The sequence below is a fragment of the Arachis hypogaea genome, chromosome 3 (genome assembly GCF_003086295.3).
Source record: "Arachis hypogaea cultivar Tifrunner chromosome 3, arahy.Tifrunner.gnm2.J5K5, whole genome shotgun sequence".
NCBI lineage: Eukaryota > Viridiplantae > Streptophyta > Magnoliopsida > Fabales > Fabaceae > Arachis > Arachis hypogaea.
The window spans coordinates 116,116,677-116,144,651 of NC_092038.1; the positions used below are offsets into that span (position 1 = coordinate 116,116,677).

At 33.8% G+C, this 27,975-nt stretch overlaps 1 protein-coding gene and 2 long non-coding RNA genes across 4 annotated transcripts; all 3 read left to right on the plus strand.

Annotated features, from left to right (window-relative positions):
* Positions 1 to 11,197: 11,197 nt before the first annotated feature.
* On the plus strand, positions 11,198 to 18,426 carry LOC112790987 (uncharacterized). Of its 2 annotated transcripts, none has more exons than XR_011880114.1 (8): positions 11,198 to 11,442; positions 11,828 to 11,892; positions 12,323 to 12,366; positions 14,473 to 14,829; positions 14,967 to 15,225; positions 15,336 to 15,425; positions 17,329 to 17,435; positions 17,614 to 18,426. It is a non-coding gene; the product is annotated as an uncharacterized lncRNA (long non-coding RNA). The 2 variants fall into 2 exon arrangements; XR_011880115.1 differs by having other exon boundaries at positions 17,374 to 17,435; positions 17,614 to 18,409.
* Positions 18,427 to 20,477: 2,051 nt separating this feature from the next.
* Positions 20,478 to 21,577, plus strand: LOC140183834 (uncharacterized). The gene is made up of 4 exons (XR_011880113.1): positions 20,478 to 20,618; positions 20,961 to 21,092; positions 21,178 to 21,216; positions 21,320 to 21,577. It is a non-coding gene; the product is annotated as an uncharacterized lncRNA (long non-coding RNA).
* Positions 21,578 to 22,562: 985 nt separating this feature from the next.
* LOC112790988 (serine carboxypeptidase-like 45) lies at positions 22,563 to 26,785 on the plus strand. The gene is made up of 10 exons (XM_025833636.3): positions 22,563 to 23,713; positions 23,978 to 24,079; positions 24,154 to 24,249; positions 24,601 to 24,693; positions 24,805 to 24,884; positions 25,003 to 25,290; positions 25,448 to 25,572; positions 25,848 to 25,940; positions 26,074 to 26,191; positions 26,284 to 26,785. The coding sequence occupies exons 1-10, from the start codon at positions 23,455 to 23,457 to the stop codon at positions 26,431 to 26,433; spliced, it is 1,404 nt and encodes a 467-aa protein (XP_025689421.1). The 5' UTR covers positions 22,563 to 23,454; the 3' UTR covers positions 26,434 to 26,785.
* Positions 26,786 to 27,975: the final 1,190 nt, after the last annotated feature.

The following is a 27,975-nucleotide window of genomic DNA, read 5'->3' on the forward strand; positions in this document are numbered from 1 at the left end:
TAAAGATGCTCCTTTGGGTGAGGTTGACCTGCACTTCTGGCATGCAGCGCCAGAATTGGCAGTGAGTTCTATCTTCCTGGGCACTAAACGCCAGGCTCAGTGTTTAGCGCCCTTCGAGGTAGTATTTCCAGAAAAAAGTATAGACTATTATATATCATTGGAAAGCTCTAGAAGTTGGTTTTCCAACTCGCTGAAACTGTGTCAATTGGACCTCTATAGCTCAAGTTATGCTTGTTGGAGTGCAAGGAGGTCAGGGCTGACAGCATCCACTTTCTTCCCTTTTTCTGCACAAAATTTTGCCAAATTGATCCAAATTTTACCTGAAATAATTAAAACACAATAACCACTCAAAGTAGCATCCATGGAGGATTTTAACACTAAAATAACTTAAATTCAATAAATTCTAACTTAAAAAATCAGAAAATAAGTATAAGATGCTCACGCATCAATATGCCCCACTACGTCATTCTTCACTTTGGGTCACCCAAAATATCTTCTTGAATCATGATACATCTTAGCAACTTCAGGGTGAAATGAAAATCTACTCCTATGAACTTCAGACAATTGTTTACGTGTCAACTTACGATATTAGGCACACTAATCTCTTCTTATACCTCCAAACCCTTTTCCTGATTCCTCCAAGTTCCTTCCTTGTCTCCCTTGATCTCTTCTTAGTTCCCCTTGTTTACCATACTTCAACATCCTTGGTAGCTCTCTATCGTCTTGCTGCGCTTTCCTGAATTTCAGTCTTTCCATTGTTTGTAGTTGCACTTAATTCAGTCCGACACCTCCAGCACACCCAAATTAAAACTCCAACTTGCTTAACAATTCTTCCTCCTAATCATCATCCAAGCAATACACAAAAGTTTCTTGCTCAGGGCATCTGCCACCAGATTACAATGTTGCATCCGCTCGCATCCTATGCCCTTCGATAATGCATCGCAGTAATTCCGAATAGTTTATTAGGTTCAAGTATCACGAATACTGGCATGGAGGTTAATCTTTCTCTCAAGTTTTGAAAGCTTTCTTCGCATTCAGGAATCCATATTTATAAACGGTGCATCCTAACGCGTCAACTTAATCACAAGAAATACAGTCTACAAGAATTAAGTGTCCAAAACTCCCCTTGATATGACATACTCACACGCTTCATCTCCCACGTTCAGAAGTCTTGCTCTAAGGAACTAACATCTTGATAGTTATATCTAGGAATTATACGAGATGCTAACTAAGCTCGAGTTGATTTTCGAAAAGATATTAAGTTCAAAAGACAAATGAATAACATGAACGGTGTTCGCAAGAAATCAGAAGGATATCTGGTATTATGGTCAAACAAAAGTTGTAGAAAAATAACAGAATAATCACGAAGAAGAATTAAGGTGCATCCAAAGAAAGGAATGTAAGTCAAAACCTTGATAGAGAAAAAACAAAGCATATCGAATCAAGTACTTCTCAGCTGATGTCAAAAGAATGCAAGTTTACGAAGGAGAGCAACCCCACTTACAACAGGTTCCCGAAATTTAAGTAGAGCTTGATTATACCAAAACAAACTCAGGCTCACCTCGAAAAGGATAAAATTCATATAAGTAAAGAATAAAATTAGAAAGATGGTCAAATCGTTTAAGAAGAACTTTAGGATAGAATTTCAATACAAATTACAAAAGAAAAGCTAAATCGAGTTGCGAATATTTATTGGCACACTCTCTTTCTCGCATAAAGCTTCCTGTGTTATCTTTCTTCTTTACTGACATAACTGGTTCCCCCCTAGGAAAACACTTGGTCAAGCGGATTTTATTTCTATTACTTCCTTCAACTAGATCCTAAGCTCTGCCGATTATAACGGTGTCATCTTATGTGGTTCAATCAAAATTGATCTGGCTTTCGACACTAAGTCTATCACAAACTCACTTCCTCTCGCCACCTAACCAATTAGCAGCTAAAGGATAAATTATGTCATGCCTCTTCCTTGTAGTTCACCATCACTAGATTTCAAATAATAATCCCACTCAACTCTCAACACATCCAATCCCTAAGGTATAACTCAAATTGAACGCTCAAAATAGTTCAACTCACTTCCGCTGCGTCACACTAATTATTATCCTCCAAGAACCTAGCCACCCCTCTATGTTAACCAAATATCACTCTGTCTCAATAACTGGAAGTCATCGATTGATCATTCATTTGGAAATCACTATTATCACAACTTATCATGTGTTACAAATGAATGCTACATTCTCTACGATCTACTATAAACATCACATGTACGTTCATCATACTTTACTCTTCACTGTCAATTTAATCCAGCAAATACTAACTTAACTTACCTATAACAATGGCAATATGCACGATACACCAGCACCAAGCAATCCATGTACACACTGTCAAAGCACCATTACGAACTTAAATAAATATTAATGGAGGGTGAAGAATATGAAGGTTAGCTCATAAAACTTAGGTGAAAGTTTGGACTACTTGTAATTTTATAGAGAAAAAAGGAGAGGGTGAGTTTTTTTATACAAGGTACCTACTTAAATTCAAGGACTTTTTTTTACTAATAACAAAAATTTTAGGAAATCTATTTGACTTTAGAGGGTCAATGTTCTGAGAATCAGAGAACAAAGGTGGGAACGAATCTGTCCCCTCAAAATGGCATCGTTTGGTGTTGTTCTAAAACAACGTCATTTTAATCACGTGTATAGGGACTAATGTGTCCTGAGCGCAATGCGTGTTACTTTACCTGACATGTCACACCTATAACCTCCACGTAGGAGAGAAAGTGTCGTGTTAACCGGCTCAACCTGATTTGGGGACCTATATGGCATATATCTAGCAATCTTGGAGACCGGAAATCTAGTTAATTTTTCTGGGAAACAAATCTGTTGAACAACTAAATCTTTGGGGACCTATTTGAGGTATTACTCTTTTAAAATACAAGGTTATGTTGTCATTTAAAGTATTGTATATTAAAAGATATTTATTTATATACTAAGATGTTCTGTATTTATTAGAATCCATCAATACTCTTCTTTTATATTAGCCTTTGATTTTGATTTAATGAAATCTGATGGTTTATATAAATATGGCACATCTAATGTGAACAAAGTTATTGTGCTCGTTTTAGACATACCAATTATATTATTATTAAATTGTTAGAATAAAAAAATTGAGTTGACAATTAAATAATGACCAAAATTAACAAATTTTAATGGCCTAACATTTCTCTGTGCATAGGGCTCACCTGTCACCAATATGCTTTCCCATTTTCTCTCTCTCCGCTCTAAAACGTTTTTTTTTTACAAAAAATTTTTCGGTCTCTTTTTTTTTGTTTACAAAGAAACCAACATGAAGGATTTTTTTAGGGTTGGAAGTGAATCGAGTTGAGTCGAGCTAGACCAAGTTTAAACTCAAGCTCAGCTCACAAAAATTGAGCTTGCCTCACGACAAGGCTCACAACTCAACTTATTAACAATCGAGCCTATTTCTTAAGCTCAAGCTCAACCCACCGAAAGCTCACGAGCTGGCTCAAATAAAAGGAACATAATCTATAATTTTATATCAATAAATTATAACTTATATATTTTAAAAAATATTTAAAAGAATCAATTTTATGTATTGTCTATCTCTCAATAAATCATAAATTTTTTATTTATGTCCTACATCAAAATTATATATCACTACTAGAAAAAGCATTTCTTTTGACGCCAAAAATCGACGGTTATTTCTGCCGTCGATATTTTTCGATGGCTTGCTGTCGATATTGCTAAAAAAATTAAAAATAAAATATTAAAATCGATAGTCAGGTCGTCGATAACTTTATGATGCATTCTGCTATCGTCACATTGTCGACGAACCTGGGGTTGATAATACTTTTATTTTAAAATCGATGAACAAGGCGTCTGTTTTATTAATTAAAATATCAACAACATCTGCCGTCGATAAATTTGAACGGTCTAGATCGCTTTCTAAAATCAAATAAACGGTGTAGATTTAATGTATAATATAGACGCTTAGGGTGTTGATTTTTTTTAAATTAAAATCGACAAATTTGCCGTCAATTTTTATCACTAAAAACACTTACCTGCGTCCAAAGTTCAGAAACACAATTCCCTCGTTTTACCCCCAAATTCCCCATTTCATCATCAACTCGCGTCATTCTTCGTTGTCGCCATCGCTCCGTCACGGTTGCGTCGCCGTCGCTCCTCAAACACCCCCTCAATACACACACTCTCTCTCAACACCCCCTCAAACCAAGAAAGCAGTGACTAGTGCCTCTGTCGCACCCACTACTCCGACGCCTTACTCAGTAGTCTGGCGTGACAGATAATCACACGAGCAAGGGTTTTTAGCGTGACAACAAACCCAAGGCGAGGTAGAACTCCAGTGAGGGTCAGTTTCCCCTCTTTCTTCTTCGGTTAGGGTTTATGGCCTATATACTACTCTTGTCACTACCTTATTATATATATATTATGTTATATCTTATATTCTTGTTATTAATTTTCTGTAGCTATGTTATTCGTTGCTAAAATTTGAATGTGGGCTTACATACTTGCATATGCTGAGTTGAGATAGATAGAATGATTGATTTTATGTTATTTCTTTTTTGCAGTGACTTGAACAGATGAATGGTTGTTTCACGTGTTTGGATCTAACATGCTTGGAAAAATGGTAGTATGTGTAGTCAATGGTTCCAGGTTGTAGTTCTCAACTTATAATGAATGAGTTGGTAGCACCATAAATTACAGTATTTTGCTAGAAGACTAGAACCACTTGATTTAGCATTGGTAGTAAATAAATCCATTTTAGTTATGACATATTTAGAAGTTATTTGATTGTTGTACATTATGTTAACCTTTTTCGATTCAACATGCATTTGCCTGTGTTCATTATGTAATATGGTATTGCTTTCTTGAGTCATTGCTGTTGGAACTCAACTCTAGAGAGTGTTGTCCATGGTGTTCTGATGATTGCATGGCCATTATGTGCTGAACAGAGAATGAATGTAGTGTTGCTCAAAGATGTGCTTAAAGTGGCAGTGAAACCAGAGAAGGTTGATAATGATGAAGATGGAAAAATGAAAAGAGAGAAAATTTCAAGGGTTATAGCGAGAATGATGGAGGAGAATAAAGAAGGTTTGAAAATGAGAAAGAGAATCAAACAGTTGAGTGATGCTGTTGCTGCTGCACTCACTCAAAATGATTCATCTACTAAGGCATTCTCTACTCTTACACATAAATGGAAATTTTTTTAGTGGCATTTATGTAGTGTATTATTATTCTATAAATGAATAATGCATGTAACTTGTCAAAACAACCCAAGTTTGTGATCCTTATTTTTTTATATTAATAGCATGCTTGAAAGCTTTTGAATGTTAATGCAGTTGCTTATTCTAATTTGAGGTTACTTAATGACTAATCTTATTTGGTTTATTTTTAGGGTACAACATCTGTGGTATTAGCAGGATTGCTTGCTTTCTTAAAATTAGTTAGGAGAACCTTAGCTGACCATACCTTCTTATTTTTGGGTGCTGGAGAGGTTAGTGTCCTGTCCTTTTATGTAGTTGTTGCCTAAACCATTTGCTCCGAAAATTGTGGAGTTTTTCCTGCAAAACTTTTCTACTTGCTTTTATTTCATTGCTTGTGATTTGTCACTTGCAGTGTCAAGAACTCATGTTTCTATAGACACTCAGGATTTTGTGGGGAGCAGAGATTTAAGCTGAAGAAGGGAAAAAATAAAGAGGTGCCATATAAAAAAATGCATTATTTGCCATTGATTCCAAGGCTACAAAGGTTGTATGCATATTGCCCCTCATATGTTGTGGCATCACCAAAATTGCAGAAACGAGAACGTGATGACACATCCTTCCCATGGTGAAGCATGGAAATATTTTGATACCAAGCATCCTCATTTGCAAGCGAACCGCGTAATGTTAGACTTGGACTTTGCTCCTATAGATTTTCTCCTAATGTTCATTTTAGCACACCGTACTCTTGCTAGCATGTTATAGTTACCCCTTATAACATTCCACCTCATATGTGTATGAAAGACCCTTTTTTGTTCCTAACGTTCATAATACCCGGAAAAAAAATTTCAAAGTAAAAATTGATGTTTATCTTCAACCATTGATAGATAAACTTAAAGAGTTATGGGATGAAGGCATCCAAACATACGACATTCATAGTAAGAGGAAGTTTCAGTTAAAGACTGCATTAATGTGGACAATTAACGATTTTTCTGCTTATGGAATGTTATCTGGTTGGAGCACGGGAAAAAGATTAGCGTGTTCAGTATGCATGGAGGATACCAAGGCCTTTTGGTTAGATTATGGTGGAAAGAATTCGTAGTTTGACTATCATAGGATATATTTACCTGAAGGTTATCCTTATAGGCATAATAAAGTTGGTTTTAAGAAGAATGTTGAGGAGGATGAAGAACCTCCTATTAGGCTTAGCGGTGAACAGGTCTGGGAAAGAGTTAGACAATCCTAAAATGGTTGACACAGGAAAACAGGTGAGATTGAGCAGATATGGGGTGGAACATAATTGGACCAACAGGAGTATATTTTGGTATCTCCCATATTGGAAAGATCATTTGGTTTGTCATTGTTTGGATCTAATGCTTATTGAGAAGAATATTTTTGATAACATAATGAATACTGTTATGGATACTGAAAGAACAAAAGACAATAAAAAGGCAAGGTTAGACATGGCTGTGCTTTGTAGGTGACCAGATTTGAATTTGGTGTAGGTACGCGAAGGTCATTGGGCAAAGCCTAAGGGCAACTATATCTTGACACTCCAGCAATGAAAAAATATTTGGAAATGGGTGCAAGAGTTGAAAATGCCAGATGGATATGTTTCAAATTTACAAAGGTGTATCGACGTCAGGGGAGGAAAATTGTTTGGGATGAAAACTCATGATTGCCATGTATTTATGGAGTGTTTGCTTTCGTTAGTCTTCAAAGAGTTACCGAACCCAGTGTACTGTTGGCCGAAATAAGTCAATATTTTAGGACCTTTGTTTATCTACTCTTCAGGTTAGCGATCTTGTACAAACGGAAGATAATATTCCTGTTATTTTGCGCAAGTTAGAAAGAATTTTTCCACCTGCTTTTTTCGACGTAATAGAGCATATAACGATTCACTTAGCATATGAGGCACGTGTTTATGGACCAGCTCAGTATAGGTGGATGTATCCATTTGAACGTGAAAAAGGCACGTGTAAGAGATCAATAAAAAATTGGGCTAGAGTTGCAGGTTCAATTTGTCAAGCATACCTGGCTAGAGAGATATCAAGTTATTGTTCTTATTACTTTGTGCCACATGTAATGTCTAAGAGAACAAGGCCGAATCGGAATGATGATGGTGGTAAAAGTTCATCAGAGTCTACCCTTTCTATTTTTCAACTGGGTGTTCCTGGGGGAGCCAACAAAGACAGGTGGTTGACTATTATGGAAATAAAAGCCGCTCACTTACATATCTTGTTGAATTGTCCTGAAGTTGATACATTTAGAAGTCAATACAAGCAGATCCATGGGAGCAATAATTCTTTATCCAACTTTTCATCATGGTTCCATGAGCATGTAAGTTATTACATTTTGTTGACTGTACCAAAATATGTCAAAGTAAATCTTATTTTTCTAAATACTATATTTTGTTTGACAAAATCAGGTAAAGAAATCCCATTAATGGCATAACTTGTCCTCATCTATTGAGTTTAGCATTCGGTCCAAAAACTAGGGCCACGATTGTTTGTATGTTTAAGGTCAACGGGTATAGATTTCATACTCCTGAACATGCATGTGGAAAGAAGACAGATAATACAGGCATATGTGCTCAAGGTGATGGAGGGAATGATGCATCTGACTAGTACGGCACTCTTAAAGAGATTTTGATTGTTGAATATCCAAGTCTTGTTAGTTTGAGAGTCACCTTATTTTATTGTGAGTGGTATGACCCTACCAGGCCTTGGGAAATGCATAGACACAAAGACTACAAAATAATTGAAGTATTACGCACTAGGAGATTTGAGAATTATGATCCATTTATCCTTGAGCAAAAAGTTAGACAAGTATATTACATGCCATATCCACAAGGCTGTAAGTCTAATTGGAAGGTTGTAATTACATGTAAACCACAAAAAATAATGGAGGAGGCACAAAATGAATCTAAAACCGAGGTGTATCAAAATGATGAACCTCCACACTAGGATCATTTCAGAAACCGAGTTTCCACCATCATTAGCATCTACGTTAGGAGATGTTGATATGATACAATTTCAAGTAGCTGACCTCCAAGTTCCTAATATAAATATTGAGGAGGACGATGATATTAAGATCTATGATGACGATGATGCTTACATTGATGATGATGGAAGCTCAAAATTCTCGGATTGAGGTTCTAGTTGTAAATTCTTAGTTTGCAAATCTATTAATTTACTTTAATTCATATTATGTTATGGATAATAACTTGTTTATTTCTTGTATTGGTTATGTTATAGATAATAACTTGCTTATTTCAATGTGTACAGGATATGGTTGGTAGAGATGGAGACCGCGGTCGTGGCCGTGGCTGTGGCTGAGGCCGAAAAGGGAGACCTAGACTTTCTACCGGTCATCCACTACAAAAAAAAAGTTTAAAATGGCATTTATATTATGGCGGTTTTAAAGAACCGCCATAATATTCGGATATTATGACATTTTATGATGTTGCCATAATTAATTTTTCTAAAATGGCACTTTTTGGTGAATTTGGCGATTGATTATCTAAGCAATTATTAAAAATAAAAAGCCCCAAAACCAAGGATCCCTAACACTTATCCGGTAAAAGTGAAACCCGAAAAAGTGAATCTGCTCCAACAATCTTTTCAGCAGCGCTCTCCAGCAACTGAAACCCGAAACGACGATCTGTGTGACGATCTTCTCAGTGGCATTCTTCGAAACGAAGGTATGACATCTTGCATTCTCCGACGATCTCCTTCAACGACGATCCTCTCCGATGACATCTCCTCCAGCGACGATCTTCTCCGGCAACACCTCCTCCAGTGGCGATCTCCTTCGGTGACATCTCCTCCAGTCGCGATCTTTTTCGACGACTCCTCCTCCCGCGACAATATCCTCTAGCTTCCTCCTTGCCATCCTCTGTGTCTTCTCCGCCAAAATCCTCAGTGCCTCCCTTTCGTTCTAGATCGACAAGTCAGTTTTTTATTCTTTTACATTTTAGAGTTCAAAAGCGCGATTCTATGCTTTTTGATACTGTGATGAGTCTCTTCTTTAGTACGAATATAGTTAAATTGAACACGAAGTACATTAGTTAGATTTTCTTTATTTTAAAAAAATAAATGTATTCTCGTTGTTGTGTGAATGAATGCTTATGTTGTGTTTGAAAAATGTGATTGATAATGACAGTGTTTGATGATGGAAACCAAGTGTAGGAGAATAGCTTCATATATGTGAGTGCTATTTCTTCTTTTTCCAACTTCAATTTGTAAATTTTAGCTTAAATCTTTCAAATTTCTGCATGCTTAGTTATACTCTGCTTCTGCTTTTGCTCGATAGATAGGAATTTTTTTTCTTCTATTTCAAAATTGATTTAGTATCATTTTAAAAATCGATACGTATTTTAAACAATAATTCAAAAGATAAGGTAAAATCACATGAGTATTGAGTGTTTGATCCTAATATATGGAATTTGGCTTGCTTTTCCATGGTTGATTCTGATTTTAGGTAATTTTTCACTTTTTGGTTATAATTATTTATTATTATTATTACTAGAAGCTTGATTGCTACACTGCTAATCTACTCCCATTGAAGCTATAGTTTTAAATTTTTGTAGATATTGTACTAAGGGAGGTCTTATGGAAGGTTTTAGAAAAGAGGAGAGTAAGGATCGCATATATTCGGGCAATTAAAAATATGTATGATAGGGCCACAACTAGTGTGAAGACTCAAGGTGGTGTGACGGAGGAATTCCCTATTGGTATAGGATTACACCAGAGATCATCCTTAAGTCCATACCTTTTCACATTAGTCTTGGAAGTACTCACAGAGCACATCCAAGAGCCTCTGCCATGGTGCATGCTTTTTGCCGATGATATTGTCCTTATGGGAGAGTCAAGGAAAGACCTAAATAAAAAGTTGGAGTTATGGAGAGAAGCTTTAGAAGTGTATGGTCTGCGCATAAGTCGTAGTAAGACGGAATATATGGAATGTAAGTTCAGTCTGAGAAGGGAAAACCCCAATATAGAGGTGAAAATTGGAGAAAACATCCTAGAAAAAGTTAAAAGTTTTAAGTATCTTGGGTGCATCATACAGGATAATGGAGAGATTGAACAGGATGTAAATCATAGGATCCAAGCAGGTTGGTCAAAATGGCGGAGTGCATCTGGTTTTATATGCGACAAAAAAGTGCCTTTAAAACTTAAAGGTAAATTCTATCGCACTGCTATAAGACCGGCTATGCTGTATGGTACGGAGTGTTGGGCGGCTAAAGGGGAGCACGAACATAAGCTGAGTGTGTCAAAGATGAAGATGTTGATATGGATGAGTGGTCATACGCGATTGGATAAAATAAGGAATGAAGATATAAGGGAGAGGGTTGGAGTAGTACCCATTGTGGAAAATATGGTTGAATCGCGTCTCAGGTGGTTTGGACATGTGAGAAGAAGAACGATAGAACATCCAGTCAGAAGGGTGGATGAGATGGAAGATGGACAAATGGCGAAAGGCAGAGGAAGACCTAAGAAGACCATCCATGAGGTGGTCAAACGAGAGCTACATGTAAACGGTCTCTCTGTAGACATGATACATGACAGAGCACAATAATGTCGTTTGATTCATGTAGCCGACCCCACTTAGTGGGACAAGGCTTTGTTATTGTTATTGTTTTGTTATAATTTGACAATAAATTCATGTTTTGAAAGTTTGATAGATAGGAGTAGTTTTGTTGGAGATAAAAATGAGAGAGATAGTTACTATACTGAATGTATTTATGGACTTGAAAAAAGATTTAATACAATTAACATAGACCAGAAGGTAGTTATTGAACCCAATTTTCTTTCTTATATGTAATATATTTATATTTATATGGATATATAATAAAGATTATTATTAATATGCATATTTGAGGCTGATGGTGATGTGTCTTTGGCTTGATTCCCCTACCCTCTCTTTTGGCTTGATTCATTTTTAAAGTGAGGTTCAGTTTGATTTGCGTGTCTGTTTCTTTTTTTAGATGTTAAAGTTAGGAAGCAAGTTGTGTTATATGGTCTGGTTAGCTGTGGAAAGAACATTGCACTTGCAATGCTTGTGCATTGGGCTAGGGAAGAAGGTTGGCTGGTTTTCTATGTCCCTAGAGGCAAGGCCTATGGACTCATGGAGGATTTTTCTATAGCCACCCACTAACTGGTCTGTGGGATACTCCTATACAGGCTACAAAGGTCCTCAAGGCAAGTATGCTAATTTCTTGCTTGTTAAATTGAACAATATCCCTGAGGTACTCTTCAATGGCAATTCCATTTGTTAATATGTTAAACAGAAGGGAAAAGAACGAAACAACATGTGTATTTTATTGACTAGTATATTAACAAATCAACAATAGATCAATTTACAAATGGCTTCACTGTTGCTTAGGAACTGAGCAACTTTTTGCATTATCCAAATCACCCTATAGATTGCCATTTCTCAGGGATGTATTTGTATGCAGCAACTTTCTTTCTTTTACGAGTTATCGCCTTCTCTTTTCCAAAATACTTTGACAACATTTAAGTTTACCTCTAACTTATTTATGCCATGGATTTAATCTATTGGTGAATGAAAAAATTCTATTCGCAGGAAATTTTTGAAAAGCTGATGAGCAATGCTGTTAATGCCTAGGCACGGCACTTAAATGGAGCTGTGTATGTAGCAATATTTGAATTACTTTTTTGATTTCAGCATCTAATTTATAATTGAAGTTTGGTGTTTAAGTGCTGTTTTGTATATATCAATTGCACCTTTACGACACTGTTAAATTTTATATCAATTGCTGCTCTAGAAAAAATTTAAGACTATTGAAATTAAAGCTTTATCAAATTGAATTTAAGACTCTATTGTGATTGAATTTGTTGCCATGTATAGTGGTGACCACGCAGTAAAGATAATTGGTTCTGTTCTTCCGCTAACATTTCCTCTTTATTACATATAATTCAAGTGGTGTATCTATACTCTCCATTCTGTTAAGGTGATTTTAATCTCTATTCTAATTGATTAGTTCATAGAGGAGGAAACCACATCTGCATGTATTAACACAAACTGAATAAGCTAATAAGCTTTTTCCATATTTTGCAGTATCAACACAAACTAATCTAATAAGCTCTCTTCTTGCAACTGAGGTATGTCAAGTCTGTTTTGCATTGACTATATGAAATCTATTCCTTTTGTTAATTTCATTTGCATCAATATGGGGAATATGCATAAAGTGAAAGATACTTAAATTGACTTTTTGTAAATAAAAAGTTTATTTCTTATTTTAACCCTTCAAATAACTAATTTGATAATCATTAGCAAGGCCAAACATGTAACTTCATTATTGATCTATCTAACCCATTATGTTTACCATTTTATATGCATGAGAGATGAATATTAGTAATAATAATAACAATCTCCCATGATCAAAACTGTTAAAAGAATTTTACTATATCAATAATAAGACGTTAAGGACCACCCTTTGTGTGTGTATGTTTAATTTATGCTAGATACACAAATAAATATATAATAATAAAAAAATAAATCCCTTTAATTCATATATCTAGTTATGAGTTATGACTATTGAAATGGATCAACCCAACAAGAATCTTCATCCACTTTTGCATGAGATAAAGTCTGTAACTTACATTAATTCTATGATCTTTTGCTTGAGATAAAGCCTGTAAGTCATATATAGATAATTTTACTTCCAATGCTAATAGTAGAATTAGAGATGCACTTTTCAAAATAATAATAATAATAATAGTAATAATAATAATAATAATAATAATAATAATAAAGATGGGAAATTTAATTATTTCTGACCTCAGATTTATTTATGACACCAAGAGTAGGAAGACCATAATGCACTATGTATTTAGCATAAGAACATTTTGTCTGATGTTGGCACATAGCAACTTAATTACTCTCTAACACTGGTTCTGTCGAAATTGTATCTAGCAAGCCACCTACATGGAAAAAAGTTTGACTCTGGTCTATTAGTTTCATTGACTTTGGAATTGATTAAATTCTGTAGAACTAAAAAGTTTAGTGTGTATCTGATAGAGAAATTCTAATTACAGTAAAACAGGATTCTTAATAATGTTTATAGAAATGTTTAATTAATGTTTTGTATTAATTGCTAAATGCTCAATTAATTAGGATATGTTTGTATGTCCCTTTAATTTGTTACTTTTCTAAGCTTCTTGTTGGAAGTTTCTAAATTTAATTTCTCTTCTGTTAGAGAAAATAGAAAGCCATGTAAGTAACTAAGAAAAATTTATCATTTATTATTAGAAGTTTGCTGTGTTACTTCATACATATATATACACACCTTGATCTTTTTCGGTTTGTGGCTATGAGAAATCCTCAATAAGAAAAATCTCAATAGCATTAGCGATAAGTGGAAAGGTTTAGAACTTTGTAGGAAAAAATAAAATTCTATATTAAAATATATATCGATATATGCTTTTTTTTTTGCATTTCTTGTGCTCATAATAATTATTTTTGTTGTAGAGATTGAATTAAGAGAGTGAGATTCTATCACCAAAAGAGTTAAAAAGTAGGTCTTTTAGTGCAAACAAAAAGGAAACAAGTTCTTGCATGATAAAGATTTTATGTATTAAGGATTATATGTTAAGACGAATTATTGAAAAATGTTACTTTGAATCATGTATGAATTAAAAATCATCTTATAATGATTGATTTATGGCTATGCCTTTTGGTTATTACAAGATTTTAAAGTTTGAGTTTCGAAAATATCACTTCAAATAGGTGGTTTCAATCTTATTTTAAAAAACATAAAATTGTCATCATAATTAGGTATAAACGGCGGTTAGAAACTCCCATTTTAAACGAAAATGATGCTATTATACTTTGGTAAAAATGGCAGTTAGAAACTGTCATCGATGCCATTATACCCTAATAAAAACGGCGGTTAGAAACTGCCATTTTAAACAAAAATGATGCCACTATATCTTGGTAAAAACGGCGGTTATAACCGCCATTTAAACAATTTAAAAATCGCCGTTTTACATGGAAATAATGGCGGTCAGAAACCGCCATTTTAACCATAAAAAAAACCACCTATTATCCACAGGTAATTGTGGCAGTTTTCTAAAAACCTCCGTAATAACCAGAATGGCCCTAGAATACCAACGTTTCTTGGGAAGCGCTGTTTTTGGTAAAAATGGAGGTTGGAACTGCAGTAATTTAAAAAAAAAATAACCGCCATTTTAACCCTTTTTTTGTAGTGCCCCTTGACTTACATGCGGATCCATACACTCTCGTTGGGTCATCATCAGGCACGACTTCTTCGACCAATGGGAGACCGCTACCTATTGCTACTATTACCCCCTCTCGCCAGGAGCCTCAGATACACATGATGCCTACTTCGAGTGTGCCAAGATCATGTACTCAACAAGCCAATAAACCTTCCAATACTGTCTCACATGGTGTGCAGAGTGATCCAACTATTGTAGCTCCCAAACGAGCAGGATCTTGTGGGAAAAGACAAACTACATCTAATGGTACCCAAGATACTCAAGGTCAAGGAACATCCACTGCCATTGGTCACTCCAGCACAAGTGCTTCCAAGCTTAGATATGATGGTGCCAAATAGTTTGTTATTTGCTTTAAATTTTATGAATAGCATGTCTCATTTTTACTAAGTAATATGTCTTTATCATTTTTTGGTTTTTGATGTAGTTGGCACCCACCTAAGTCTGACTTAAAGTGTATTTCTTAGGTTTTTAAGAAAAACTACAACAAGCCTTGGCTGAATTTTGATGAGGCAGATGATGATACTCAAAAATTTTGGTGGACAGAGTAGAGAGTAAATTTTATCTACCTTATTTTACGTATTTTACAATGTTATATATCATAGTATGTTATATAATAATAAGATGTTATTTCTTTTTTAAAATAAAAATGCTTTGATATTATTGACACGAAAGAAGAAGATATCTATCAAGTTTGGAGGTTTAGGGCTACCAAGCGCTTGTGAGGTATGCTCCATGCCATTCGTAAAAAAGGTGCCCGTCCATATTGGATCCCACTAGAAGTTCTTGGTGAATTGATGAGACATTGGGACACTGATGCCTATAGACAATTACAGGTGAGAAATACAGCTGCCAGAAAATCAACTCGAGGTACCTTCCTTCACACCGCAGGAGGCACCACCTTTTCAAAAGCGAGGTTCTGCTTGGTAAGTTGCTTATAGAACCCTCTTTTTTACTTTATGTGTTATAAATTTTCCTATTGCTGCATCTAAGTATAATATACCAGAGAACTCTTCTTCCTTGATTCATTCAATGCTTTATAAGCCTGCAGCAAACAACATTAGACCCATACTAGAAGCAGTGATACTCCAAAATCCATATATATGTTATATTACATTAATCTGCTTGAGTAACATTTTACAGTAACTTTGTAATTATTTTTTTTATACTTCAAATCAATTTATACAATGAATAAATGATCAAATAATATGATGGGATTGTCCTACTTACTGGGGAATAGTTAGTAATACTTTTGATCCCTCTAGTTCCTCCAGGGCCAGAAATTGCTCTATAGAGCTCATCTTTAATTATAATGTGTTTGTTTATAGGATCTATTATAGGAATGCTTGATTTTTTGTACTTAATGTACCTATCAATTCTTAGTGCTTTGGCTACTACTTTACTATCTTTTTATAAATAACACTTAATCTTTGAAATTCTTATATAGCTAAGATATTTGGAGTTAAATATGCTTTACATTACATATGGTTAAATATTTACTATATCACTTTGATTGGGAGCTTCCTAATGGAGTGAAATGTGAGGACTTTAACATGACTGAGCAATTTGGAGTGACCGTTAAAAGAAAAAATGACCTACAATTGATTCCTATTGCTTCTAATTATTTACGTGAAGAACATAAATAACAGACCAGAAGCTATAACTTTTGATAATGGTCACTATCTTTTGAACTGAAGCATTGTCCATCTTTGTTGATTCCAATAGAGTTGAATGCGAAATCCATGATGAATAAATATAAGAGATTTTGCTGTGAATGTTAATTAAATAATTTTGTATGTGCATCAATATTACAAACTGATTAATGAAATGCGCTCAAGTCTGTGTCATGTTTAAAAGAAAAGCAGGATAAGCTTGTGGTTGGAAAACATGAAAAGCTTTGAATGCATTTCTACTTTATGGACTACACAACACGATGCAAAACAGGCAGCTAAGAAGGATAAATAGCTTGTTAGTATATAGTTGAGTGCGATAGGTTCTGTGCATTTGAGAATAAATCTTGATACTCAAAATATGATTTGCGTGTTGAACTTTAATTTTATCAAATTTTTTGCTAGATGAGTTGAATTGTAATTCAACTATGGTTAATTAGCTATAAAATTTGGGTGTAATTTTATGTACTGGCTGAGTTTGAGAGATTCTGAGAGGATTCTTTTAACTTTAAGTGAAACCAGACCTGTAGCGAACAGTACATGAAACATAAGTAGGTTGCATTTCAAATGATTAAAAAAATACTATCACAACAAAATAGGAATCAAGGTTGCAAGACAAAATGCAAGAAGCAAAAGACAAGAGTAAGCAATGTGAACCATATCAGCAACATTTCATCAAGCAGGGTAACAAAAATGCCATCTCAACTACACCTCCAATTCATCCAACAAAAAGCATGCTATTAGCAACCAAACTTTCTTCTCTTTTTATCTCTCAAGTGAATCAACTCTTTCCTAGCAATCAACTCTTTAAGATTGGTTCTTTCTTGAAGAATTTAATTATATGATCAGATTGCAATAATGTCCTATCCTCTAGGGACTTAATTCTGTGTAGTTCATTGAACATATTATTTTGTAAATTTTTATTTTTATTAACAGTTTGGTTGCTTTCTATATAAAGAATGACTTTTGTACGAAAATCTCTGTGTATCAGATTTATGACATAATCTGAAAAAATAGATATCAGTATTAAGGTTTGACGAAACTTGATTAGAGAGATTTTTTTATACATGGTTTTAAGTATATACATCATTAATTGCTTAATTCAGTACATCATCAATTGTACACTTATATTTGTTGATAATTTGGTTACATTACGTAGAATCATTTGCTTAAAAGACCATCACGTATGGATGAATTTTTTTAGCACACTCATATCGCAAAGAGGATAGGACTCAATGAGTTGACGAACACTCCCGAAAGACAAAGGTAACTTACCTTTATTCATTGTAACTATTTTTTTTATTTTAAAATTGGAATGTGTGAAAAGAAATAACTTGATACATTCCTTCATTGTAATGTTGGACTTATTTTTTTTCACATATCCCCTTAACTTTTGCATTATTGATACTTGTAGTAGTTTATCAATCATTTCTTCTCATTGTAGGATATATTTCAAGAGAGTATGTTTCAGGCTGAGTAAGAGCGGCAGGCTGCTATAGAGGCTAGTGTAATTGATGTACCGCCTGTCTCTGAGGAAAGTATATGGATTGAGACAGTGGATGGAAAACGAAGAGGTAGGGTATATGGCATGGGTGAGGTAAGGAACTCTTCCATGGTGCGACCTCGAGTTGATGGGCCAACCGTGACCACCAGCAATGATGTTTTGGATCTTAGAGAACGAATCGTAATACCCAATAGGAAAGTTGAACAACATGCCACTAATTATAGAGAGCTTGAAGACTGCTACCAAAGGGAGAAAAGCGAGTGGCAACAGACTGTTGAATCCTTGCGTGAGGATCTCAACACTAGTAACTCACAAATGGATCAGTTTAGTCATCAATTGAACAGCTTGACTGAGTATGTGAGGGTCATGAATCCTAGTAGTTCTGGATCACGTGTTCCCCCACCTCCTCCTTTTACTTTTCCAAGTTCTCAGAAAAGCACAACCCCAGGTAGAAAATTCTCACATATTCTGCAGCGATCAGGACAATCACAGAGTTCTCAAAGGGAGGATGATTCTAATGATCTTGATGACTCGGATAATTATTTAGATGAGTACGAGTAGGTTATTTACTTTACATTGAATATATTGTATTATTAGTGGATTACAATTTAAACGAATATAAGTCTAAATTTAGTTATTTATCTTATCTTATGTTAGAGGATTATTTATTATTTTGATAAGTTTGTAAATTCATTATCTAATATTTAGTATACATTTTATTTTTATATTTAAAAGTTTATTTGTCTTGTTATCTAATATTCTGTATAAATTTTATTTCTATATTTAAAAGTTTATTTGCATTAATTGTTTACTATTTTTTAAATATAAAAAATAATTAAAAATATAGCTATTAAAATTGACGGTAACGTTGTCTCTTTTTAAATTTAAAATAGACAAAAAAAACTAAAAAAACTAAAATATAGACAGAATTTGTCGGTATCTAAATAATTAAATCGACGACCATTGTGTCGATTTTATTGAATCAAATATCGACAAAAACGTTGTCAATTTTATATAATAATATCGACGGCAATGTTATCGATTTTATTAAGCAAGTAAAATTCTCAAACTCATATTATAGACGGAAATATTGTCGATTTTATTGAATTAATTATCGACAGAAATGTCATTGATTTTATATAATTATATCGACGGCAACATCGTCGATTTTAGTAAGAAGATAAAATTCTCAAACTCATATTATAAACAGAAATATTGTCGATTTTATTAAATTATTATCGATGGCTTACGATTTTATTAGAATTTTGAAAAATCGACAAGCCTAATAGCGACCACTTCGGCCGTCGATTTATTTGGTCATCGATTTTAACGATGTTTCTTGTAGTGAATATAATTATATATTACATATATATAATATTAAAAGTATAAATTAATTGCATATAGGATATGAGTATTAATAATTAATCAAGCCAACTCACGAGCTAATGAACTAAGCATATCCAAACTCAAACTCAACTTATTTAATTTATAAATTCAATTTCAAACTCAAATTCAACACATCAGCTCACAAATTCAACTTATCAAGTTATGAACGAGTCAAATTCAGACTCGCTCATGAGTTGATTTAACACATTTCGAGTCCTAATTTTCTCAAGAATTTGAAGAAAGAGAAATAAAACCATTGTGATCAACTTGCTGTTTCTTTTAACATGATTGTCATGCTTTTCTTCAATATTTATCAGGATTTGAATCAGGAATGGGAAAATTAAACGGGATTTTTTTCAGAAATAAAATAAAAAAAAATCTACATTTTTCCAAACATTATTTTTGAATTTTAATTTTTTAAATACGATTTTTTTTTGTTTAGAGCAAGTTTGTCGCAACCCGGCAAACTCTCTTCAAATATTTTTAATCCCACGTTTTTAATTTATTTTAATCTATTATCATCGTCTGCAAATAGTATATAAATCTACAAACAGTATATAGAAATACACAAAAATAAAATATACAGACAACAAGCATGACTTTTTCAAAAAAATTTTAATTATAAATTAAAAAAAAAAAGTCATTTTTAACAATGACAACCATTATCATCGTCTCCAAAGATACACAGGAACACCGGAATAAGCCATGTTTGTTGTCGTGTATTTTTGTGTACTCCTATATACTGTTTCTATATACTATCTGTAGATCTATATACTATTTGGAGATGATGATAATGGACTAAAATGGATTAAAAACGTGGAATTAAAAATATTTGAAGAGAATTTGCCAGGAATAAGACGAACCCTATAATTTTTATAGAATTCGGCGGGAGCGCGATGAACTTTGCTCTAAACTAAAAAAAATCATATTTAGGAAATTAAAGTTCGAAATGGTGTTTGGAAAAATATAAATTTTTTTATTTTATTTCTGAAAAAAATCCAATTAAACGCGGTAAAGCATCTATTACATGTATTCATTTTTTAGATTAAAAAAATGTGGTTTCTGAATAATTAGATGCCAAGGATTTCTTGAAAATTCGAAAGAGAGTAGAAAAAGATTCAAGAATTGATGCTAAGATATAAACTCTGGACTAAAAAATGAGTATTCCTCTGTCTTTGAATTCTGAATTTAATTGTGCATCTCTCTCGTTTATTTTCTTCCTAGGACGAGGAACAGTGACGTAGCGGTTATTTATGAGCAGTGTTAGAAGACATTGCATAATTGTTTAGTTACGGATCAAATTTCAACTTTTATTTATTTATTTATTTTTATCGCGATGCCCTAAGATTAAGACAACATTGATTCCTACCATTCAAATATCCACCTCAAAGATCATACTTTTCCTTCTTCCATGAGTCCAAAAAACTCCAAATACAGAATAAAGCATCTAATGCAGTAGCTTTTTAATATTTAAATACTTGTGAAATTGTGCTCTTTTCCAAACGATGTGAAGACTGATCCCAACTCCCAAGGTCTTAATTCCATGCACGGGTACAAAGGTAATGATGCTCTCTTTTTTCAATTCCTTTTTATCTTATTGTTGTTGTTGTTGTCAATAGGAAAAATATAAAAACTACAAAATTTAAGTTTTTGATACAAGTCTTATGTGTCTATTTATTTAAAATAATTTTAACATGTTAGCAAAATACTTTTTTGAATGATACCAGTTAGATAAATAAGTTAAACCCACCATATATGATATAATTTAGCCTTTCATTTACTTAGAAATTATTTCTGGCAGAGACGAAGGTTTATCCTTCTGGTCAGAGCCGTTTTGTATGATACAGAAAAATGCTTTAGTCTTTTGTATGATAAAATAACACTAAGCCATTCTTTTCCAGATTACAAGAGGAATCTTGTCTCTGCCACAAATCCTGTCTCCATAACTGGACTCCAATGTCTTGCTGCTGCAACCCACTAGCCAAAGTATTGGATAGGCACCTTCATATTTCAGATTACATGCTTCAATAATGGTAGTGAACTAGTGATCATGGTTGGAAATTGCAGTTACATTTCTTTTATGGTTGCTAGTGGACTGATATTTGAAACATTGAACAGTGATGGCAATAAGTTTGAAGTCTGAATATTCTTCATATGGTGCATATGTTGCTCTCATCACATGGTTTTTGCTAATCTTAATCTTAATCCCTTTGCCAAAGAAGCTAAACTGGTTCTGTTCTGTTTGGTTTGGTTGACGTAGGCAATGATAGAAACTGTATCTTGAAGAGAAGGAAAGCAAAAGGTTGTGTAGTTAAATAAAGGGTAAAAGTGATTGAACTTTTTCTCCACTTTTTGTGTAATTTTATGGCAAGGATGAAAAGGGCTCTCAAGTTTGGAAACGTAAAGAATAAACAAAGCAAAAAGGTAAGTCCCTGCTCTACCTTGCAATTATACAAACTTCATTCTTTCACACATTCTCCACTTCCAATGCTGAATTCTATATTTTTTTTATAATAAATAATATGTTTACTGATTTTTTTTCCAATTGTTGATATATAAATAATATGTCCAGTCTTGTTGTTTTGACACAAGTTATGAAGGACGAAAGTTGGAGCTTAAATGACTACACACGCACTTCTTCTCTCTCTCTCTCTCTCACTCTCTCTCCTTTGGAGAGTTCGGTGGTAGTAGAATTTGCATTTTGAAAATCGAAAGAATATTTTGACAAATACAGATGAATGCAAAAAACACCAGTGACATTACACTAGTGCATCTAATGATGAAAAATCTGAAACCTTTCGTAAAAGCTTCAAGGTAGGGACCATTCTTTTTTTAGTTTCTCCTTTACTAGTTCCTCTAGTTGAACATATAACAGAACCCACCTTATAAATACAAATTACATTTGTCTTTTTATAGTTTGTTTGTTATACCATCTGCTTCTTCAATCTCTAATCTATATATTCAAAGATGACTAGATTTTGTAGCAATTATAGTATGATTAGACCATCTAACCCCAATTGTACTTGGATTGGGTCCATTCAATCACACCGAAATGTTTGCCAAAACATAAACATCACATACATTATGCTACCCATGGCTGCAAATTGCAGGAAAAAATAATAGAAGGAGGACCCCCAAGGAAGCTTATAGAGGCTAGCATGTGAGTTTGTGCGTCAAAAAAAAATTGAAGTGATTGAAGAGAGGTGGTGGTTGGAGAATAGTTCCATTGTATTAGGACATGTTCCGAAGATTAAAAGAGGAGGATTGGAAGAAGCACTGTATAAGAAAAGAAACGCTTTTTCACAACTTGTCTAAGGTAACTAGTTCATTCCCAAATATATAGCAAGACAAAGTAAAAAAAAAAAAAAAAAAAAATCTTGGAAAAATATTAGACGAATGGAATGAGCTGATTTTCAATAAAACAATCTATTTAACAACAATGTTCCCAATCTTGCTTATTCGCATGCTTTCTTGAATAAGAGAAGTTATTCAATAAAACAAGCTTTTTTTTTTTTTGGGAAAACCAAGGAAAGTGCCATGCATCTCTGTCTACAGTACACCCTGCAATATCCCCCCAAGATGCTATTGAAGTACACATATTCTCTCAGAACTCTGATGGGTACAGAGAAATGAGACATCTTTTTAATATAAATACACCATGTTTGTCATCTTGACACAATTTCTAAGAAATGAATAGTTGACCCTAAAACTACTTTACTTTAAAGGGACATCATCCAATCAGTTAGTTCTATTATTGAAACATAAGATTTAGACACCTAAGTGCTGAATTGACATACTATTTTAGTAGATAGAAGATAGTCATATTCACCAAAAGTATAAAATATAGATAAATTCTTAGTTAATTTTGCATACAATATTTACACAACAGAAACCAGGCTTATTTAGATTGGGATCACATTCGAGTGTATATATGCTATAAACAAAAATTGTTTCCCTTATATTATCAGGTTGGAGTAGTAAAAAAGGTTACAAGGTATTTGTGGTTGAGAAGGAATGTTATGGAGGTAGATTATTACTTATATTCCAATGCCTATTTTTTTTATATTATTATTTTTTTTCATAGTATAAAGCTTACAAGCTGACTCAGATTAAAGCATTCAGAGGCCTAATTCGATGGACAAATCTTCTTTTAGCTGCATCTGGTCTTTGCCTCTGTCACATCTCTTTCAACACCATTTTCAAGCCTGGAAGGATTAAAAAAAGAAAAGCTAAAACTGTAATCATCATTGAAATGGAGAGAGTCCAAATCACAAACTGGCCCACCATTAACCCCATGTTACATTCAGTAACAATTTAAAAGACACGCGCACACACACAAGCTCTCTCTCATACCATTTTGCATTAGTTTCCTTCTCTTGTTTGTTTTGAGGAATCATGAACCGATTTCCAACATGGAGAAGAATAATAATGGCTGTGTTGTTCCTACAACTCAGTTTTTCCATGGAGATCTTCTGCCTCTCTTCTTCTCATGCAGATAGAATTTCTCATCTTCCTGGACAACCCCATGTAGGCTTTCAACAGTTCTCAGGATATATTACAGTGGATGAGAAGAAACACAAGGCTCTGTTTTACTATTTTGTTGAATCAGAAGCTGATCCAGCCTCAAAGCCTCTTGTGCTGTGGCTCAATGGAGGTCTGCAATCTCTCACTTGCTTCAACTATATTTTATGTTACTGAGAAACTCAAATCAAAATTCCAAGACTAAAAAAGAAAATACTTTCTCCATTCCAAAATATTTGTCACTTTGGAAATTATACAATAATAATTTAATGCGTATGGATACATATATCAAGCTACATTGAGTTATGAATGTACTAAAATTTGAAAGTAACACATACTCTAGAACAGTCTCAAGAGTGTCATATGTATATGATAATTCATTCATGTTTTGTCACAGGACCTGGTTGTTCTTCCCTTGGAGTAGGTGCATTCTCAGAAAATGGACCTTTCAGGCCAGATGGGGAAGCTCTTGTTCAAAATGAGTATAGTTGGAACAAAGGTAATTCCATTGAATTGACCATTCCATTATAACTCAAGAATGGTCCTAACATGATCCAGTTACTTTGTGTGCAGTGGCAAACATGTTGTATTTGGAGACACCAGCTGGAGTGGGGTTCTCTTATGCTAAAGGTAGCTCCTCTTATATCAGAGTGAATGATGAAACAACAGGTATCCATCTTCCATTAACGTCAATTACTTTAGAACTTTTTCCCCCCTTCCCTTTTAATCTTTTGAGGCAAATAGGTTTCTTTTTAGAAGGCTCCTTTAATAATCAGTCCTATCTTCTGTCCAAAAAGGCACGTACATTATTTAAGATGATTAGGCTTTTAAAAAAGTTAAGACAAAGCAGCAATTAGTGATAAAAATGCCACATAACTTTTGCATGGTTTGCCACTTTACATGATTATTTTCATCTCTTACCTTATGAGTGTTTCTAGTTTCAATATTTTAGTTTTGGGATACTCATTACTCAAATAATCATTATGAAATTCTGAAGCTAGTACTTTTTGAGTTCTTAAGCCAGGGACAATCTTGTATTCTTGCAACGCTGGTTCGACAAATTCCCTCAATTCAAGCACAGAGACTTGTTTGTAACAGGTGAAAGTTATGCAGGTAAATGTGGACATTTATCATGTTTAGAAGATTCCAGTTCCAATTCCAAAAGCAGGTTACACATAAAGTAATCACTATCATTTGTTCTTTACACATTTTCTCTTTTATCAGGCCATTATGTTCCACAACTAGCAAAGCTCATGACTGAGATCAACAAAAAGGAAAAGATATTCAATCTGAAAGGCATAGCTGTAAGAAATATACAATTTATTTACCAAATATATTTATAAACTATGCTTCTTTCTTCCTTCCATTCTTAGATATTGCTAATAATATTAATGCTTAAAGGGTCTCTTTGCATTATTGCAGTTGGGTAATCCACTTGTAGAATATGCCACTGACTTCAATTCAAGGGCCGAGTTTTTTTGGTCTCACGGATTAATATCAGATTCAACTTATGAAATGTTCACCACAGATTGTAACTATTCTCGGTATGTCAGTGAATACTATAGAGATTCAGTTTCCCCCATTTGTTCAAAGGTTATGAGCCAAGTAAGCAAAGAAACAAGCAAATTTGTGGACAAATATGATGTCACCCTTGATGTTTGCATCTCCTCAGTGCTTTCACAGTCCAAAGTTATTTGCCCGCAAACCCAAGTGAGTCTTCTTCTTTGGACATCATACCACCTTATTTAGTACTCTCTACGTCCCCTTTCATCTGCCACTGTCATTATGGGAGCGAGTATATTTATTTTCTAGTACTGTTTTTGAAATTGGCTTGTTCTTTTTTACTTGAGTTTTTTTTTTTTAACAGAAAGAAAATGAGAGCATCGATGTGTGCGTAGATGACAAAGTTACAAATTATTTGAACAGAAGAGATGTGCAGCAGGTGCTCCATGCCAAGCTCATTGGAGTTCGCAAGTGGGATGTCTGCAGCAAGTAATCTTATCAAACTTTGGATGAATAAAACAAAAAATAAGACAGTAAAGTAGAGAATGAAAATTGCACCAAATTTCATACACCAAGTTAATACAGTAGTGTAAATCTTTAAAAATATATTGGTGTAAATTAACCTTGTTGCATCCTAGGATTGTCAAGACAAAAATTAGTTTTTCACTCAAATGTCATTGCTTCTTTGATCTTTAAAACTTGGAAATCCAGTAACCATAACTTGTCTACTCAGTAAACATTGACATGTATTTTGTTGGTAACAGCATCCTTGACTATGATATGCTCAACCTGGAAGTTCCTACACTCCCTGTTGTTGGAGCACTCCTAGAAGCTGGAGTTAGGGTCTTAATTTACAGGTAATTAATTAGAACTATAATTTTCCTTCTTATACTTGATTCTATTGCTTACTTGAACCTGAAGGGCCCATATAGGTGTATCAAGTACTAAGTCCTAATTAATTAGCATAACAACATATTATTCTTAATATAGCGGTGATCAAGATTCAGTGATTCCACTGACCGGAAGTCGCACCTTGGTTCAAAAGCTGTCAAAACAATTCGGACTGAATACAACAGTCCCTTACAGAGTATGGTTTGAAGGTCAACAGGTACTCCAATGAAGAAGTTTCAAAACATTGTAAATTATGTAATATGTACATATCATAAAATAATCTGAGTTTTAAGAAATTATTATGTTTAGGTTGGTGGATGGACTCAAGTTTATGGCAACATTCTCTCATTTGCAACCATCAGAGGGGCCTCCCATGAAGCTCCTTTCTCACAGCCTGAAAGATCACTTGTTTTAGTTAAGTCATTCTTGGAAGACAAGCCTCTACCTGAAATTTTCTGACCACCAATTCTAGTGTTTTCACTTAGAGATTGTAATTAGTATCCCTAATATTTGGACTATATAATTAGTAAAGGAATGTAATAACTGTGCAGAATGTCAAAGAAAAGTCGGATTTTTTTTTTCCCTTTCTTTTAGGGTGTATTTGTGAGTTTTGATTAGTGGTTTAAAATGTAAAGTTAATTCATTTTACATCTTTAGCCCTTCCATTCCTTCCAAAATCAACACTCACAAACATACCCTTTGTCTTTGTGGGCTTTATTGTTTATGAACTGTTAGATGTAAAGCAATTGGCCAAAAGAAATTCAGTACCGATTTATAACTTGTAAGAGAATGCAGCTGAGTTGTGTCTAAATCTCTAGCCAAACAATGTTGATTATCTGGGTAACATGGATTAATTTTTCTTTCTGTGCAAACATAAGCTGTGTCACATTGAATTTCTGGTGTGATGCTGGTGTAAAGAAACATAAATTGAACAGCTTATAATCCATTCTAAAAGTTCATATTGGAAATTAACAATTTAGCTTAACAAGGCTTCTACTGTTACTAAGTAATAATCACCCCCAGAACAGGACCAGCATCAGAGCGAAGTCAACAAGAATACTCAGCTGCATTAGAGAAATTATATGTTGAACTCGAGCTTCTTTGTGGGAGATGAAAGAGCAACTATTACCGATCCCACTTATCATCTGTACCAGAAGCAGTGTCAAACATGCGCTGAAAGTTATTTGCTTTACGAGCCTTTTATTCTGCAAAACCTATAATGCTAGTAAATTGACAAGTACAAATTAACGCAAGCTTTTATTCATCAAAAAGCCTTTCATACATTTGTATATGAAAAATTTTTTGAAGAACCTTATGAATAAAATAAATTATGTAATTATAAATAATTACACATTTTAAGAGTATATTGTATCTTTTTTTTTTAGTCTAAGAACTCAGGTAAAAGAAAGTCATAACAACTGAATATATTGTAGCAACAAAAATGAAGAAATAGTATATAAAACAGCAAAATTATGTATTGCAGGACAGTATTTAAGTTGCAATATAACTCCTATTTAGCCATGTGCATGAAGTAAATATTGTTAAAATTTAAAAAATTATTATCACGAAATCTCTTGTCATATTACTTAAGGATAATTTACGTGTTGAGCCATGTCAACCTATCTGTCACGGTAAATTTTAGAAGGTTAGATTTAATGGTGTTTGTATAATTTTTTTAGAGTGTTTGAGAATGCTCTAGATGGTTTTAGAATATTCTAAAATGCTCTAGAAAGTCTCGGAACACCCTAGAAGATTCTATAAGACTCTGAAAGGTGATATAATATTCTAGAAGAGTGTGGATATATATAGAAGTATGAAGAATAGTATGAAATAATTTAAAAATATTTAGAAAAACGTTGTAGGATAGACATTTGTAATGAAAGTTCTAGATGATCAATTTGGACCGTTGATTAGATTTAATCCTAACCATTCATTGAGGAGGTAGATGGCTATAAATAGGAGGTGAGAGTTAGAGTTTGGGTGTGTTAATTATTTGCAACA

What these genes read in the sequence shown, in the direction of transcription:
- LOC112790988 (XM_025833636.3), top strand. Translation starts at nt 23,455, where the DNA reads ATGAACCGATTTCCAACATGGAGAAGAATAATAATGGCTGTGTTGTTC. An exon ending in TGAGTATAGTTGGAACAAAG is followed by an intron (nt 24,080 to 24,153) that starts GTAATTCCATTG and finishes CTTTGTGTGCAG; the next exon opens with TGGCAAACATGTTGTATTTG. An exon ending in TTATTTGCCCGCAAACCCAA is followed by an intron (nt 25,291 to 25,447) that starts GTGAGTCTTCTT and finishes TTTTTTTAACAG; the next exon opens with AAAGAAAATGAGAGCATCGA.